The sequence below is a fragment of the Bufo bufo genome, chromosome 1 (assembly GCF_905171765.1).
Source record: "Bufo bufo chromosome 1, aBufBuf1.1, whole genome shotgun sequence".
Taxonomy (NCBI): domain Eukaryota; kingdom Metazoa; phylum Chordata; class Amphibia; order Anura; family Bufonidae; genus Bufo; species Bufo bufo.
Window position 1 is genome coordinate 600,348,797 of NC_053389.1, and position 15,938 is coordinate 600,364,734.

At 44.9% G+C, this 15,938-nt stretch overlaps 1 protein-coding gene across 2 annotated transcripts in view; it reads right to left on the reverse strand.

Annotated features, from left to right (window-relative positions):
• Positions 1 to 15,938, reverse strand: part of SND1 (staphylococcal nuclease and tudor domain containing 1) — a 627,617-nt gene that overhangs the window by 604,596 nt on the left and 7,083 nt on the right. For both annotated transcript variants that reach the window (XM_040413516.1, XM_040413515.1), the window contains exon 2: positions 6,981 to 7,130. In XM_040413516.1, coding sequence (XP_040269450.1) covers positions 6,981 to 7,130 — 150 coding nt within the window. The remainder of the gene's footprint in view (positions 1 to 6,980; positions 7,131 to 15,938) is intronic.

The following is a 15,938-nucleotide window of genomic DNA, read 5'->3' on the forward strand; positions in this document are numbered from 1 at the left end:
GGACGGAGGCTGGCAACACTCGCGGCGGGGCCCGATGCAGTCACTGTACTGTAATACATCGGACCCCACTCACGGTAATTATCACATGTAAAGTCTATAATCTTCAAGCAGTGTCTCTGCTTTAAACTAGGGCAATCCTCTGTAGTGCAACTCACTATGAAAGCGGCAGGCAGAGCGGCAGCGTAACCTCACGATTCTCGCTCATTCATGGGAAGGAAGTGGGAGGAGCATTAATGAGTGAGAATCGCGAGGTTACGCTGCCGCTCTGCCTGCCGCTTTCATAGTGAGTTGCACTACAGAGGATTGCCCTAGTTTAAAGCAGAGACACTGCTTGAAGATTATAGACTTTACATATGAAAACGGCTTCATTACACTCTGCTTTCTTCTATACCAGTACTCACTATGAAAGCAGCGGTCCTGCCGGCGCGTGACGTCACTCACTCGGTCATGCTCCTCCCACTTCATTAATGAAGCTGGCAGGAGCGTGACTGACTGAGTGAGTGACGTCACGTGCTGGCCGGACTGCTGCTTTCATAGTGAGTACTGGTATAGAAGAAAGCAGAGCCATTAAAAGATTTTACATATAAAGTCTACTGTGTGCCCTGTGGTGTAATGGGGGTCACTATTCACACAGGGACAATATACTGTGACACATGATACTGTGACCAGCATAAGATCATCTTATGCTGGTCACAGTATCAGATGTGTCACAGTATATTGTCCCTGTGTGAATAGTGACCCCCATTACATAAGATGCTATATATGATGCTACATCCCCCGTAGTAGTGCGTCACCCACAGGTCCCCCCCATAACAGTGCGTCACCCACAGGTCCCCCCCATAACAGTGCGTCACCCACAGGTCCCCCCCATAACAGTGCGTCACCCACAGGTCCCCCCCATAACAGTGCGTCACCCACAGGTCCCCCCCATAACAGTGCGTCACCCACAGGTCCCCCCCATAACAGTGCGTCACCCACAGGTCCCCCCCATAACAGTGCGTCACCCACAGGTCCCCCCCATAACAGTGCGTCACCCACAGGTCCCCCCCATAACAGTGCGTCACCCACAGGTCCCCCCCATAACAGTGCGTCACCCACAGGTCCCCCCCATAACAGTGCGTCACCCACAGGTCCCCCCCATAACAGTGCGTCACCCACAGGTCCCCCCCATAACAGTGCGTCACCCACAGGTCCCCCCATAACAGTGCGTCACCCACAGGTCCCCCCATAACAGTGCGTCACCCACAGGTCCCCCCATAACAGTGCGTCACCCACAGGTCCCCCCATAACAGTGCGTCACCCACAGACCACCATTAGTTCAAAACCCCTCCAAAAGCACACCTTTTGGTTAAAATTTTTTTTTTATTATTTTCCTCCTCAAAAATCTAGGTGCGTCTTATCATCAGGTGCGTCTTATAAAGCGAAAAATACGGTACATAGTCTCTACTAATATACAGACGACCGGCAGGGGATACACAATCTATTTTGTCTATAGACGCCTCAAAGGCCTTCGATAGAGTGGAATGGAGGTTCCTGTGGAGAGCGCTTCATAAGATGGGCTTTGGCCCTAGGTTTACTAATATGATAAAACTTCTGTATAGATCTACCGCAAGATTGAATATAAATGGTCATCTTACAAGAAGTTTTCCTTTGACTAGAGGCACTCGCCAGGGATGTCCACTTTCTCCTCTTTTTATATTTATATTAAACCCTTGGCTGCTAGAGTTAGACAGGATCCTGGGGTTTGGGATATTAGGAATTGAAGACCGAATGTCTCTCTATACAGATGATATTTTGTTTTAAGTTCAGACAATCTACACAGTTGAGCATCATTCAAACGATACATCAGTTTGGAGAGGTTTCAGGTCTGGATGTGAACTGGGAAAAAACTACCCTCATGCCCTTGGACAATAGGAGTATGCCCTTAGATAACCTTTCATTCCAAAATGAAGCCCCTATTAACACTTTAAAAATTGCTGACTCTTTTGAGTATCTAGGAATTACAATCTCTCCTAGGGTGGAAGATCTTATCCCGCTCAACTTGATTTCATTGATAAATAAGCTAAGGTCTAAAATAACAACTTGGCTTCGCTTATCTCTATCGAAGGCAGATAGAGTATCCCTAAGATGGTGATTCTCCCCTTTATAAAAGTTTACTTATAGCACGATTTGGTGATATTTTGTCTCCTGGACAGAGGGCTTGGCAAAATGAATGTTTAATGACTCACGTGGAGGATCAGGAGAAGCTACTTCAGGATCTAAAACTGGTTTCTCATCATTTCAATCACGTTTTGGTGCAGTTTAATTTCTTACATACTGTACGTTACTCCTCTCTGGCTTAAAAGATGTGGTATTAGGAATCATTCTAATTGTCCTAGGTGTGATGTTCCTGATGCAGATTATTTGCATATGTTTTGGTCATGCTTAAAGTTGAAACAATACTGTGGGACTATTCATAAACTGTCTAGAGAGAAAACTGAATGTGCGGATTCCTTTTACTGTTGAATGTTGGGTATTAGGGGATCCTCCCAGGGTGGGTTGTCATCAATATAAAAAAAAAAATCTTCTGTTTAAGATAATGTTCCTGGCAAGACTCCTAAAGAGGACGCTCTTGGTTTGCACAAGATGTTCCAAGCATTAATACATGGTTAAAGTTGGTAGATACCAACAAGAGATATGAACATATCCTGTATAAGCAAAGAGACACTTGGATAAAATGGAGTAAAAAAACATTATGGGGGTCTGACATTTTGCCTGAGCCGTTTTGAAAGCATTAATAACAGTGCTTTACAGCAGTCACATAGCCATAGACATAATGGTCAGGAGGGGACCTCAGTGACTTCTATGGGAGAGTTTTCTAGGCATGCTCTGTGACCTGTGCAGAGGTCATTGTACAGGGGAAGAATAGATAAGATTTGACAAGGTGGATCCCATCTTAACTATGCACCTACATGCTATCATTAGACTGACAGATAAGCAGATAACTGCAGTAAAGTGGTCCGTACAGACCATGAAATGTCATTTATTAGGCTCAGTGTCCTGTGTGACAACAGCAGGATTTTATGTTTTGTTCAAATGTAGAGGTGACATGGAAAATTGAAAACCAAAAAATTCTTTAAAAACATTAGATAAAAATGTGATTTAAATAGGTTGTTTACTGGTGACAATCACTTTAAGGGCTGTATTCCTGACCCATGCAGAAAAGGAGGCAAAGATAAGGAATGTTTCCCCCTCCACCATACTCAATAAAAGGATTTTGCAGAGAAGTCAGAGGTTTAAAATCTACATTCTCCCAGCAGTTGTGCCCCTCCATTTCTCAAACACAACTTTATTTTAGCATCTCAGACAAAATGTGACCTACAAGTGTTTAATATACAGTTATAATTCCAAAATGTAACAGCAGAGGGCACTGTACTCCCATTAATAGCAAACATCAGGCAGCATTCACTGAAAGCGCTATAGATACATAGACAGCCGTAATGTTTATACAGGACTGCGATGAGCTTTACAATTCCCTGGCTTGGCTGCTTTAGGGTGCTTTCACTTTTTTACATTCTCAACAGGGAAGTAGTTTTTAAAGAAATGGGATATCGTAAGTTCTCTCAATGCACTTTTGGTTGGTTTTTTTTCCATAGAAGCCATGAACTCCTATGTATCCATTAAACATTCACTTTTCTAAGAAGTATGAGCAAAAATTGATCAGTTTAGCAGAAAATAAAAGTGTGATGGGAAAGTTAACAGCTGTGCTAAAGAAAGTTTGCTTAGTCACCCATTTTTTCCTGAGGACATCCACCATTTGCACAACATTGGTTCCAGGGAAGTTTAGATTTACCTATGGCAGTGTTCAGGGGCGTAGCTAAATGCTCATGGGCCCTGGTGCATGAGTTCAGCTTGGGCCCCCCCTTCCCTCACTGCTTTGTCACCAGGGAAGCACAGCCATAATGCTGCATGAGGAAAAATTTAACCACCACAATGCCAAATTCTTGACTTAACTCCTTCCCTCTAGTCAGAGGTGTCATTTGACCAGCATGCACTTTCTATAATACTGGTGTCTTCAGGCCCTCTCGGGTTCCGGGGCCCAATAGCAACTGCTACCTCTGCACCCCTGGTAGTGTTACATGGGAAAGGAGCATCATTAAAGTTATATTCCTGGTACCAGCCCAACAAAACTAGCTTTTATTTCTGTCAATTGCAAGCTTTTACTTTTAGTAGTAGGCTTTTGTCATAGTAGTAACCAATCTCCGACTCCATAGTGCTCAGAGCCTCTACTCTGGTATAAGGGTATGGCTGTGGTGTCCCGAGCAGAACAGTTCTCACTTCTGCTTAGAGACTTGTGTACAACCTCTTCACTGTCACATTAGCCAGCAGGTCCTATACCAAGTTTCCCAAGGCAGTGATTCATTCAATCATTAGGGAGGGGAAAAAAGTACTGTACTTTTCACCCTATAAGAGGCACCTAGGTCTTTGAGGAGGAAAATAAGAAAAAAAAATTTAACCAAAAAGGTGTGCTTTTGGTGGATTTGAACTAATGGCGGTCTGTGGACGGCGCACTGTTATGGGGTTGGGGATTTGTGGACGGCACACTGTTATGGGGTTGGGGATTTGTGGACGGCGCTTTATGATGGTGGTGGGGGGGGGGGGGGATCTGTGGATGGCATTATGATGGTGGAGGGGGGGGGGAATCTGTGGATGACACTGCTATGTGTCATCCACAGACTCTCCCCCCCCCATAACAGTCCCATCCACAGATGCCCCCCCCCCCCCCCCCATCATAATGCCATCCACAGCCCCCCCCCCCCCACCCCACTGAAATCATTGTGTAAAACTTACATAAATTAAAATAAAATAAAAAATTGTATACATATTAGGTATCGCCGCATCCGTGACAACCTGCTCTATAAAAATACCACATGATCTAACCCAGGCATCCTCAAACTGCGGCCCTCCAGCTGTTGTAAAACTACAACTCCCACAATGCCCTGCTGTAGGCTAATACCTGTAGGCTGTTCAGGCATGCTGGGAGTTGTAGTTTTGGAACAGCTGGAGGGCCGCAGTTTGAGGATGCCTGATCTAACCTGTCAGATGAATGTTGCAAAAAACAAATAAAAAAACTGTGCCAAAAAAGCTATTTCTTGTTACCTTGCGTCACAAAAAGTGTGATATAGAGCAACCAAAAATCATATGTACCCCAAGCTAGTACCAACAAAACGGTCACCCTATCCCGTAGTTTCTAAAATGGGGTCACTTTTTTTGGAGTTTCTACTCTAGGGGTGCATCAGGGGGGCTTCAAATTGCCCAAAAATTGAAATTCTGAAATTTTAATCACCATTTGCCATTAACTCTTGTGGAACACCTAAAGAGTTAACGACATTTGTAAAATCTGTTTTGAATACCTTGAGGGGTGTAGTTTCTAGAATGGGGTCATTTTTGGGTGGTTTCTATTATGTAAGCCTCACAAAGTGACTTCAGACCTGAACTGGTCCCTAAAAAGTAGGTTTTTGAACATTTCTGAGAATTTCAAGATTTGCTTCTAAACTTCTAAGCCTTGTAGCATCCCCCAAAAATAAAATATCATTCCCAAATTGATCCAAACATGAAGTAGACATATGGGGAATGTAAAGTAATAACTATTTTTGTAGGTATTACTATGCATTATAGAAGTAGAGAAGATGAAACTTGGAAATTTGCAATTTAAAAAAAAAAAAAATTTGGTAAATTTAGTTTTTTGTTTATAAAAATGACACTGGTCAGATTTGCAAAAAATGACCTGGTCCTTAAGGTGAAATAAGGCTGTGTCCTTAACGGGTTAAAGTACATTATACCTACAAAAAAAAAAAAAAAGTTGCACATCTTATATGAAATGACAAGTCACCACTATAGTGGCATGTAATATGGGCTCCATGCTCAAACCCCTTCCCCTCTGGACTTATGAGTCTGGAGCGACAAGTTTCACATAAAATGAAAAAGCCCCATTTAAGCAATGATTGAAGGTAACCATGTGGGGAACAACTGAAACATGCAAAGGCATAGAAGCTCACATACCTTTCCTCCATCCTCATGGACACAAGTATATGATATGGCACAGAGGGTGCACTAAGACTATTCCACTTTATTTCAAAATGAGTGTGTCATTAAAGGGGTTGTGCAGGAATTTATATTGATGGCCTATCCTCAGGATAGTTCATCAATATCTGATCCACAGGGGACAAAAACACCCAGGACCCCCCACCAATCAGCTGGTTCAAGAGGAGGCAGCACCTGTTCATTATACTGTGCAATGTCTCCTGTGGAGCAGTGGCGTAGTGTAATTACAAGTACTCACTCCACTCAAATTCCTGTTGGGCCAACAGCCATCAAGTGAACAGAGCAAGTAATAGTCATTACACACAAGGCCCCTTTCAGACAAACAAGTGTCTTGCAGTGGACCCACAGCGAGGCACCCGGCCTGATGTTCCAGCACTGCCTGGGCCGCATAGCATTATATTGATTAATGATGCTATGTAACCCTTACAGTTCTGTAATGTATTGCACAACACTGACAGCATTATGTCAGCGTCATCTAATACATTCCAGAACTGTAAGGATTACATACTGTAGCATCACAAAGCAATATAATGCTAGGCGACCCCAGCAGTGCTGGAAGTTCAGGCGAGACACTAGCTCATCCGAAAAAGGCCTAATGAAGCAGCACTCTGCTGGCTAAACCCTTGTTGTACCCCCACTGATCAGATATTGATGAGACTACCCCTTTAAGCTCAGGATACAGAGGAAGGTGTCAAGCTTCTTCGCATTAACAAGTGAACGATGGGAGGAGAGAATAGTCCGTGACGATAGATTTATATAGCTGGCCAGCAGCATCAGGAATTTAAATACCAGTAATCCAGTAGTCATGTAGACTTAAATTTAACAATACTCAAAAAAAAAAACATTTTAGGCAATTGGGCCCCAAAGGTCACTTCCTTCATCAATAGTTAACCTACCTCATCAGGGACATCTTTGGAATCTTGCTGAGAGGCCACTGCTCTGCGTGCAAGAGCTCCAGCACGAATGTTACTTAGGTAGATGTTCCGCTCTGGGGGCGGACCGCCACGTGGTTGGCCTCTTACAGTAATGGCACATCCAGAGAGGACCTGTAAAATAAAAGTAATAATGAGTCCTGTGAATGTGTCAACACCTTAAACCCCTATACTGCCAAGGACATAGGTAACCCATCAGGTGTAGTAGATGGGCAGTTGCATGTGTAATAGCCTGTTTAGTAATTTTTCCCCTTCTGTGCAAAGTTAGGATACTTTCACACTAGCGTTCGGGTGTCCGCTTGTGAGCTCCGTTTGAAGGGGCTCACAAGCGGCCCCGAACGCATCCGTACTGCCCTAATTGCATTCTGAGTGGACGCAGATCCGCTCAAAATGCATCAGTCTGGCAGTGTTCAGCCTCCGCTCCGCTCAGCAAGCGGACACCTGAACGCTGCTTGCAGCGTTCGGGTGTTCGCCTGGCCGTGCGGAGCCAAACGGATCCGTCCAGACTTATAATGTAAGTCAATGGGGACGGATCTGTTTGAAGTTGACACAATATGGCTCATTTTTCAAACGGATCCATCCCCCATTGACTTTCAATGTAAAGTCTGGACGGATCAGTCTGAAGCTACTTTCACACTTAGAATTTTTTCTTCAATATAATGCAGACGGATCCGTTCTGAACGGATCCCAAGTCTGCATTATATGAGCGGATCTGTCTGGGCAGACATCAGACGGACCCGCTCTGAACGCTAGTGTGAAAGTAGCCTAATACACACACTTTGATTGGCACAGAGATGGGTAGCAGGGGTCCTACTTCTACTAAAGGTATCAGAATTTGATATGAGCATATCTAATCCCTCCCTGGCACCTAACCAGTCCTCATGTTGACTACACATCACTGTAGATTTTATGAACACATGAAGATCTGTGGAAGTAGACAAAACCTGACAAACAGAACCCAGTACAGCCTCAACATTGATTTTGTGGAGGGGCGTCTCAGGTCCTGAATAGGTCAATTGCAGCCACAAAGGAATTTTTAAACATTTTTTCCAACATTATGATGCAAAACTGAAGCGCTCGGAGGTATTTCCATAATGTGTCCGGTGGCCACTTTAAAAAAAATATTGGCAGGCGGTTATAGATGGTGAAGTCTGCAGTGGGCTCTGATTCTCACACTAAATGTTTCTGGTAACGTAGAGGGGCTTCAAAAATAGCATCCCGTCAACTGCTGTAGATTCACATTGCACTGCAAATCCACTGTCTAAACCCCATCAAAAGGGAATTCAGATATTATGGAATTATAGCACTCCAATCAATACAGTAGTAAAGTGGTGGGCCCATCCCATATTAGTGGCATATCACTAGGATATGCCAATGTCACATAGGTGCAGCTCAGAGGTTAGACCTGCACACCCAAGTTATAAAGCACATTGCATGCGCTGACTGCTCTCCAGCCAGCTCGATTGGCTATTTTAGCAAGTCCCATAGCAGTGACTGGAGAGCACACCACCAATGTACAGCCACTTGTCCATTCACTGCTGTGGGACGGTCAGAAATAGAGCCAGCGGTCGTCTATTTTCAAAACTCCCATATGGGCAGATGGAGGGTAGTTGGGCATACAAGGCTGCTCTTCATTTCAGGGGCACCTCTTCTGGAGAAGGGATCAGGTCTCAGAGGTACAACTGGCACCTGACATTAACACTGCAAACACTTGGAGTGCAACAGTCTGTCCTCAGACAATTCTAGTTGAGTGCAGCACAGAAACAACCTCCGGGTGAGTTCGTACAGGTCTTTGTATTTGCCACATCTGTACATTAAGGCGGCTTTTAGTTTCTTTAGTGGCAGTGTTCTATGCAGTAGCTCTTGGCTCTTCCGAGTGTTTTGCCGTTGCCTTCTTTATAGAGGGCTCCTAGGAGAAATCCACGGCACACCATTTTTTCTTCATCAGATAGTGTTTTTAATACATAGTGGTTTTTACATCTTATTTTGTTCCATCCAAAGCAAGTGACGTTTGTGTTCTCGAAAAAACAGAGCACAATTTGAAACGACTTAGGCCACAGATCCCTTGATAAAGGTCGACTGCCGACCGAAACGTTGGGGTTTTACTTTTTGGCCAATTATATTGCATTGTCACTTGCTTTGGATGGAACCAAAAAATGATTTAAAAACCACTGTATTAAAAACACTATCTGATGAAGAAAAAATGGTGTGCCGTGGATTTCTCCTAGGAATCAATTGACGCATGTCCTCTACGAGCACCCACTACCCAGGGTGTGCAGATCTCATCTCTTTTCTTTATAGAGGGAACATGCCATGAAGAAAACTGGTGGTAAAACCCTGTGCAAAAATGCCACAAAAATGCCTGCGGTTAGTCTCTTTTTTTAGCAACTATCAGGAAGTTCTAGTTTAGAACTCTTCTACAGCCTGAAATCCCCCATGGGACAGAACCATTTTTAGTGCATTACACAATTTGCCCATTGATTCACTACCCCTGTTGGGAGGACCTGCACTCCATTAAGATGTTCTTGTATTCAGGGCTGTTGAGTCAGAGTCAAAGCTAGTTTCTGGTGGAGTTGGAAGAAATGTACCAACTCCAGTTTAAAAATATATTAAAGACTTATCAAGATTGGCTTGCCTGTAAGTCAGTCTGGATCGCCTTGCGCTAGCGTGAGATGCACCTTGGTCAGGATTTATGTGCAAACAATCCATGCAGTCAATTCGCATCAACTGGTGCAGATTTTCCACATGTGGATTTTACTCTCCCCATTGAAGTGAAAGGAGAAAAATAAATTGACATGCTGCGGATTTTAAAATACGGACCGTAGGTCAAAATACACACTAAGAAAATCCGAATTGTGTGCATGAGAATTTCAAAGTTTTCATAGAACACAATGTACATGACCTATGGGGTGGAGTTTCCATACACAATCCTGATCGTGTGCATTTGGCCTAAGAGGCAGATGCCTCAGGAAATCAGCCAGAAGCTGAAGTCCACACCACCCAAGGGCAGAAGCAGACCTGCTTTCAAGCCAGTTCCTGGCTTAAAGGGATTCTGTCACCTCGTTTTAGCCTATAGAGCTGCAGACAGATCGCCGCTAGCATGTCCGCAATATACTTATCCCATATCTGTGTGCTTTTATAGATTTGTAAAACTAGCCTGGTAAGTAGCCCAAGGGGCTGTACTAACCTTATTGGAGCCCAGTCACACCCCCTGTGAAGGAGCCCGGCACCAACTGCTCCCTCCGAATCAGGGAAGGAACTGTGCATGCACATCGAGAGATTACAGCATCGAACTGAAAAAAGGAGGAGATTCGGCGGACACAGGCGGTGCTGGGCTCCTTCACAGGGGGAGTGGCTGGGCTCTAAGAAGGTTAGTGCAGCCCCTTGGGCTAAATTCTGAAAATGTTATCAGTTAATCATTAAAGAGTTTTCCAGGATTTTAGTATTGATTACCTATCCTCTATATCAGATCAGCGTGGCCTTCCCTTTAACCAGCTTATCGGCAGGGGCGTCAGACCCCTACTGATCTGATATCGATGACCTGTTCTGAAGATAGGTCATCAATATTAAAAGCCCAGAGAACCCCTTTAATGAAAATCCATGACAAACAGGGTGACCTAATGTTAGAAAGTCAGTTCCTACTTCTCCTGCATTGCTCCCTTTCAGTAGGTATCTTTATAGTGCTCCAAGACCCTTAGTTACTTGGCCTGACAATACTGCACAAATTTACTAGTAAAAACCAGATTGGCCATAGACCCTACAAGGAAAATTCCCAGTGGGCCAGTGCCTAGGAGTGCCACCCAAGCCCTCGTCACAGCCACAAGCTGGGTACATCACCTGGCCAGCAGCCATCCTGAATGACAGCTCTACAGTTGAATACTGTAGCACAGGTGGCAATATTTTGTGCTGCACTATGGTATTTGGTTCAATAAGCCCTCCTACCCTGCCCAATTATGTTGCCTTCTTTCAATTTGGACCCACCCGCAACATGGGCCAGTTTTAGTTCCCAATATACCCCTGCAAGTAGATGAGATTTACAAAATGTACACTGCGCAGAAGCAGATTCTGAACTCCACAGCACGTCAACTCTTCATATGCACTTGTAGTGCAATGTAGAGGGCAACATCTGGGGCAATCTACACGTGGATTTGGGTATGGAAACGCAGTCCACATAAACTACACTGCTGTGTGCATGTACCTTACTATGTAATGTCTGATCGTGTGTACAGGTGTCCTCATAGTGGAATATTCTGATGTTCAAGTCATCCCAATTTCCGCTACAGGATAGGCAAGTGTTAGGCTACTTTCACACTTGCGTTCGGAGCGGATCCGTCTGGTGTCTGTACAGACGGATCAGCTCCTATAATGCAAACGCTTCATCCATTCAGAATGGATCCGTCTGCATAACTTTTGCAGATCTGATTTTTCACTTTGTGAAAACTCAGATCCGACAGTATATTCTAACAGAGGCGTTCCCATGGTGATGGGGACACCTCAAGTTATAATATACTAAAAGAACTGTGTACATGACTGCCCCCTGCTGCCTGGCAGGTGCTGCCAGGCAGCAGGAGGCAGACCCCCCTGCCTCCCCTGTATTTACCTCATTGGTGGCCAGTGCGACCAGCCCCCCCTTCCCTCCTGTTTTTAACTCATTGGTGGCCAGTGCAGCCAGCCCCCCCCCTCCCCCCTGTTTTTAACTCCTAGATGGCCAGTAGTTATTACTTAGCAATTTTAGAAGCATTATACTTACCTGCGATGTCTGTGTCCGGCCGGGTGCTCCTCCTACTGGTAAGTGAAAGGTCTGTGCTATAAGCAATGGGCCGCACAGACCTCTCACTTACCAATAGGAGGGGGGGGGGGGGGTCGGTCATTTTAATTAGGGGAGAGGGGGGGGGGGAGGGTCTGCCCCCTGCTGCCTGGCAGCACCTGCCAGGCAGCAGGGGGCAGTCATGTACACAGTTCTTTTAGTATATTCTAACTTGAAGCGTCCCCATCACCATGGGAACCCTCTGTGTTAAAATATACTGTCGGATCTGAGTTTCACGATCTAACTCAAATCGGATGGTATATTCTAACAGAGGCGTTCCTATGGTGATGGGACGCTTCAAGTTAAAATATACCATTGGATTGGAGAAAACTCCGATCTGATGGTATATTAATAGGGACTCCTGACTTTACATAGAAAGTCAATGGGGGACGGATCCGTTTGCAATTGCACCATATTGTATCAACGTCAAACGGATCCGTCCCCATTTACTTGCATTGTAAGTCTGGACGGATCCGTTTGGCTCCGCACAGCCAGGCGGACACCAAAACACTGCAAGCTTCGTTCGGGTGTCCGCTTGCTGAGCGGAACGGAGGCCAAACGTTGCCAAACTGATTCATTCTGAGCAGATCCGCATCCACTCAGAATGCATTGGGGCTGTACGGATCCGTTCGGGGCCGCTTGTGAGAGCCTTCAAACGGAACTCACAAGCGGAATCCCGAACGCAAGTGTGAAAGTAGCCTTAACATGTAAGCCCATTCCATCCAGAGATTGCCAGGACATTAAATCATTGATTTTTCCATGTAACATTCAATTCCAGCACCTAAACTAGACCTCAAAAAGCAATAGGCAGACCACCAGGAAAACATTACCCCTAAAGATCACACCTTAAAGGGGGTTCTCCAGTTTTTTTAAATGATGATCTACCCTCTGGATAGATCGGCATCTGACCGGCAGGGGTCCGACAGCTGTTAATGAAGGCAGCGCCGCTGGCAGTAGCACCACGGCCTTGTCGCTGTTTACCGCAGGCCCAGTGAAGTCATGACTAGCATCAACGGCCTGTTCAATTGAATGGAGCTTAGCCCCGCCAATAGATACTAGTCGTGACGTCACTGGGCCTGCGGTAAACAGCGAGAAGGCCACGGACCCCCGCTCATCAGATGTTATCCATAGGATAATCCGTTTATTTAAAAAAATAAAATAAAAAACACGCAGAACCCCTTAAGGCAGGCCTCGACAAATCCCAGGCGCCAGGTCGCCATGGCGACCAGGAATTTAGTCCTGGCGCTTGGGTATTTGTCAGCCCGTTTTCAAAGGTGCCCGGGCGATGGGTGCGGAGCTGCCCTTCTGTCCGGAGGCAGCACCGTGTGAAACAGCTCTGTCACAGCACACAATAGCAGAGACGCTGGCAGCAGGGAGGGGAGGGGCTCGGGAGGAGTGTAATCTGATCCTAGAGTGGAAGCTGCTTCTGCCAGCCCCTCCCCTCCCACCAACCAACCAGAGCTGAGGCAAGCACTAGCAGCTCTGAGCCGTCTGTACAGGGAGTTAGAATAGAAATGAATCGAATGAGTCACAAGTTAAAGAATCTAAAGATCCGACTTAGAGACTCATTCGATTCATTGAGTTAAAAGAACAGTCAGACTCTAGAACAGTTTACACTGAGGCTGTGCTGATGCTTTTGCAGCAGTGAAGTGACAGTGACAGGACACAGTTCAGATTACAGTGTGAATTAACCCTTTAGGATCAAATTGGCTTCTCAAGGAGATCTATATGTTAAAGGCATCCCTTCTTCTGTCTCATTCAGTAGCTATAGAACTAAGGGTACTTTCACACTTGCGGCAGGATGGATCCGGCAGGCTGTTCACCCTGTCGGATCAGTCCTTCCGCTGTTTCGCTGGACCGCAGCTCTGTCCCCATTGACTATAATGGGGGCAGAGCTCTGGCGCAGCACGGCAGTGCATGGTAAAAGTGCTGCATGTCCAACTTTTTAGTCCGGCGGCCTCTCACCGCGAACTGCCATGCTGCGCCGGAGCTCCACCCCCGTCCCCATTATAGTCAATAGGGTCCGGGGACGGAGCGGCGGTATATGTAACATGGTATACAGCATTATTGGGGGGGCTCTATGGAGAAGTGGGGGGGGGGGGGGGGGGCACTATGCGGGCTTTATGACGCGGCTCCGCCTGGCTCCTAACTTTTTTAGCTGGCTCCTAGATTCCAAGGAAATTTGTCAAGCCCTGCCTTAAGGACACATGATGTACCGGTACATCATGTGTTGTTCCGATCACCGCCGCCCGGTGATCGGAACAAGGTGCCTGCTCAAATCATTAAGCAGGCACCTCGGCTAAATGCGCAGGGGGGGGGGGTCCCGTGTCCCCCACATGTCGGCGATCTCCACAAACCACAGGACAATTCAGACCTGCGGCTTTTTATGGTGCGGGCGGCGGCGGCAGCAGTGTCATCAGGTCCCCATGGGGCTGTGGGGGGGACCCTATGGCATGGAAGGCAGCGCGATGCCTTCCTGAGGCATCTGCGCTGCCTTCCGGTGAAGAGCCTGTGAGATCCAGCACCCTACTGTGTGTATTACTCATACAGGCCCCGGAAGCTGTATGAGTAATACACACAGTATTACTCATACAGCCAATGCATTCCAATACAGAAGCATTGGAATGCATTGTAAAGGAATATACCCCCAAAAGTTCAAGTCCCAAAGTGGGACAAAAAAATAAAGTGAAAAAAAAAAAAAAAGTTTCCCCCTAAAAAATTTTAGTTTCAAAAATGAAATCATTGTGTAAAACTTACATAAAAAAAATAAAGTATACATTTTAGGTATCGCCGCATCCGTGACGATCTGGTCTATAAAAATATTACATGATCTAACCTGTCAGATGAATGTTGTAAATAAAAAATAAAAACGGTGCCAAAACAGCTATTTCTTGTTATCTTGTCTCAAAAAAAGTGTAATATAGAGCAACCAAAAATCATATGTACCCTAAACTAGTACCAACAATACTGCCACCCTATCCCGTAGTTTCTAAAATGGGGTCACTTTTTTGGAGTTTCTACTCTAGAGGTGCATCAGGGGGGCTTCAAATGGGACATGGTGTCAAAAAAAAAAAAAACAGTCCAGCAAAACCTGCCTTCCAAAAACCGTATGGCATTCCTTTCCTTCTGCGCCCTGCGTCTGCCCGTACAGCGTTTTACGACCACATATAGGGTGTTTCTGTAAACTACAGAATCAGGGCCATAAATATTGAGCTTGGTTTGGCTGTTAACCCTTGCTTTGTAACCAGAAAAAAATTAAAATTGAAAATCTGCCAAAAAAAGTGAAAGATATATCTATATCTCTCTATCTCTATTTTCCATTAATTCTTGTGGAACACCTAAAGGGTTAACAGTTTGTAAAATCAGTTTTGAATACCTTGAGGTGGTTTCTGTTATGCAAGCCTCGCAAAGTGACTTCAGACCTGAACTGATCCCTAAAAATTGGGTTTTTGAAAATTTATGAAAAATTTCAAGATTAGCTTCTAAACTTCTAAGCCTTGTAACATCCCCAAAAAATAAAATATCATTCCCAAAATGATCCAAACATGAAGTAGACATATGTGGAATGTAAAGTAATAACTATTTTTGGAGGTATTACTATGTATTAGAGAAGTAGAAACTTAGAAATTTAAAAAATTTTACAAATTTTTGGTAAATTTGGTATTTTTTTATAAATAAAAATGATTTTTTTTTTACTTCATTTTACCAGTGTCATGAAGTACAATATGTGACGAAAAAACTCTCAGAATGGCCTGGCTAAATCAAAGCGTTTTAAAGTTATCAGCACTTAGTGACACTGGTCAGATTTGCAAAAAATGGCCTGGTCCTTAAGGTCAAATAGGGCTTAAGGGGTAAAGAGTTATATACAACTATGTGTGAAACACCTGTCTAGGGATTTCAACTGGGGAATTTGCACCCTAAGCAGTGATCATGGAGGCAGATATTTCTCTTTTCTAGTAAGTAATCCCCTTGTATAACTTTAGTCAGCCTCTCTCTGCTAAGGCTACTTTCACACTAGCGGTTTTCTTTTCCGGCATAGAGTTCTGTCACAGGGGCTCTGTACCGGAAAAGAACTGATCAGGCATATCCCCATGCATTCTGAATGGAGAGTAATC